The 2,148-nt window shown below is 36.9% G+C and overlaps 1 protein-coding gene across 1 annotated transcript; it reads right to left on the reverse strand.

Annotated features, from left to right (window-relative positions):
- Positions 1-632: 632 nt before the first annotated feature.
- LOC137708148 (F-box/kelch-repeat protein At3g23880-like) lies at positions 633-1,850 on the reverse strand. Its single transcript, XM_068447152.1, has one exon. The coding sequence runs from the start codon at positions 1,848-1,850 to the stop codon at positions 663-665; it is 1,188 nt and encodes a 395-aa protein (XP_068303253.1). The 3' UTR covers positions 633-662.
- Between the last annotated feature and the right edge of the window lie 298 nt (positions 1,851-2,148).

Here is a 2,148-nt window from a genome sequence, read left to right on the forward strand (position 1 = left end):
CTGGCCTCTACTTTAGAAATAGTGGTACCATCAAGATTTGAAGCTCCACCTCCAACGGGCTGCCCATTATGGTTCTTTAACACAAAACCCACGGTCGCCTTGTCCCCCAACACCGAACCGTCAAAGTTAAGCTTATTATAATTCTAATCCGGTGGATGTCATTTAATAATTGTGGAAATATCATTTGTATTCCTTGTAGAACTTATACAATTGGCTTTAAGATATTGCTCACCCAAAGATATAGAAACTTGACTTGTTGGAATAGGCAGAATATTCTTAAACATGTACCATGTTATTACGATCATTCCAAATTTGCCAACCAAAAGTAAATACAAGCTTAAATCACCAGCAACTTCCTTATCAAGCCATGTTAGCACTTAACAGAAAAATTGACGAAGGTCTGACATTGCAACAAATTCGTAAGATGAGGTATGACATTGTAATTTTTAAAATATAAGGTATAAGATTGTGATTTGATGTACAATTAAAGTAATTTTATGTAATTTATCCACAAAGTTATTATGTAATTTCTAAGAGTGGAACTTCCGAATAAAAAAAAAAACACAAAAACATAAGGGAATTGGCAGCCCATGATAAGCAAACATAATACAAAAGGCCCCAAAGAAAAATTAAATAGGAGAAAATGGAACTTTGCCCTCAACTCAGTTGACTGGAACAATACTTTCCACATAAATAAGAGCTTGTAATTCTATAACCTCATTCATAATAGGAGGAATAAGAAGATACTTGAGATTTCCGGTACTTGAATTATAAGAGGTGGCTCTTCTATCTGAGGTAACCATAAGAAACTCGTCACTTTTCCAAAATGTCAATGGATTCTCGTTGTGCTTAAAGGGTCCAATGGCTAGAAGTTTTGTCCATGAACTCTTAACTCCGTGATAGTCGTCCATTACCCATATTTCAAATATTTCAAATAATCTAGAATTGCCACTTGGACCGTAAAGAGAGCAAAAACAAGCGAGGGATTCATTATACAGAAAAAGATTACAAAACTGCAAACTGGATTCTCTCCCAAGAGGCATTTGTATTCTATGAAATATCTCATCACTTAAATCAAATGAAAGTATGAATTCCTCGCCATCATTTGCAATCCAATAACAAAATCCCTTCAAGTACACTGGACAAGAATCAAGATAGCTTTTACTTGATATATCAATCTTGATCTCTTTCCAAGAGTTAGCAGCCGTGGTGTATATCTGAGCCGTATGAGGAAGATCAATACGATGGTAATATGTTCGTTCAGCATCTGAATACTCACAATTCTCTGTAATTCGCACAACCTTGTATTCTTTAGCTTTGCAATCATAGCCGAATCCCAATCCTCCAAAGCTCGTCTCCAATTGGAATTTTATGTTGGGAAGGGGTAGAAGGAGGCAATCGGGAAGTTGCCTGAATTCCCCAATTGCAGGATTGCATAAAACAACATTTTTCCCTGTTATTACACAGACAATCCCATTGCAATGACCGTGAATCACTACAGGATGATGGTCTTCCATTGGAAACGGTATATTTAGGTCCTCAACATCATAATGAAGGTTGTGCTCATCACTATCAATGGAAAGACTAATCATGGACCAAAAAACTTCATATTTCCAACTGTTGTCTGGGAAAACGGGCATCTGAGAACGGTTGAGAAGGATACAAGTGTTGGACGAGCGTTTGTTGTCCACGGAATTGTTGAGGTGTTTGGCCACAAAACTTGGACCATTGATGAGAGTGCACCAAGACTTGCGTATGCATTTGAATCGCATCAGAGACTTGGATGGCAACCTGGACAAAATTTCGACCACCTTATCTTCAGGAGTTTCACTTTCATGCACCTGAGACATTTTGGCAGTTTGGTTCCACAAGAAATCTTCACATGTATATATACATAGGAAAAGAACACCACCAGATTGACAGACAAGCTAAATAAAACTCTAGGTCGTTAAGGCCTGGTAGATCGAGGTCCAATTATTAAACATATTACCACATAAGACGCCAAAATTCAACAGTACTAAATAAACTTGGAGTTCCACAACCACAACATATTTAGCTATAGAAAACATGGGTGACCCAGTCACTTTCGAGTTTTTTGGAGGATCATAAATTCAAATTTTACTATTGTCAATTTTTTTTTTATTGATT

Source organism: Pyrus communis, chromosome 11 (assembly GCF_963583255.1).
Source record: "Pyrus communis chromosome 11, drPyrComm1.1, whole genome shotgun sequence".
Taxonomy (NCBI): domain Eukaryota; kingdom Viridiplantae; phylum Streptophyta; class Magnoliopsida; order Rosales; family Rosaceae; genus Pyrus; species Pyrus communis.

Bases quoted from the DNA above. Each gene is read 5' to 3' on its own strand.
- LOC137708148 (XM_068447152.1), bottom strand. From the start codon at position 1,850: ATGTCTCAGGTGCATGAAAGTGAAACTCCTGAAGATAAGGTGGTCGAA.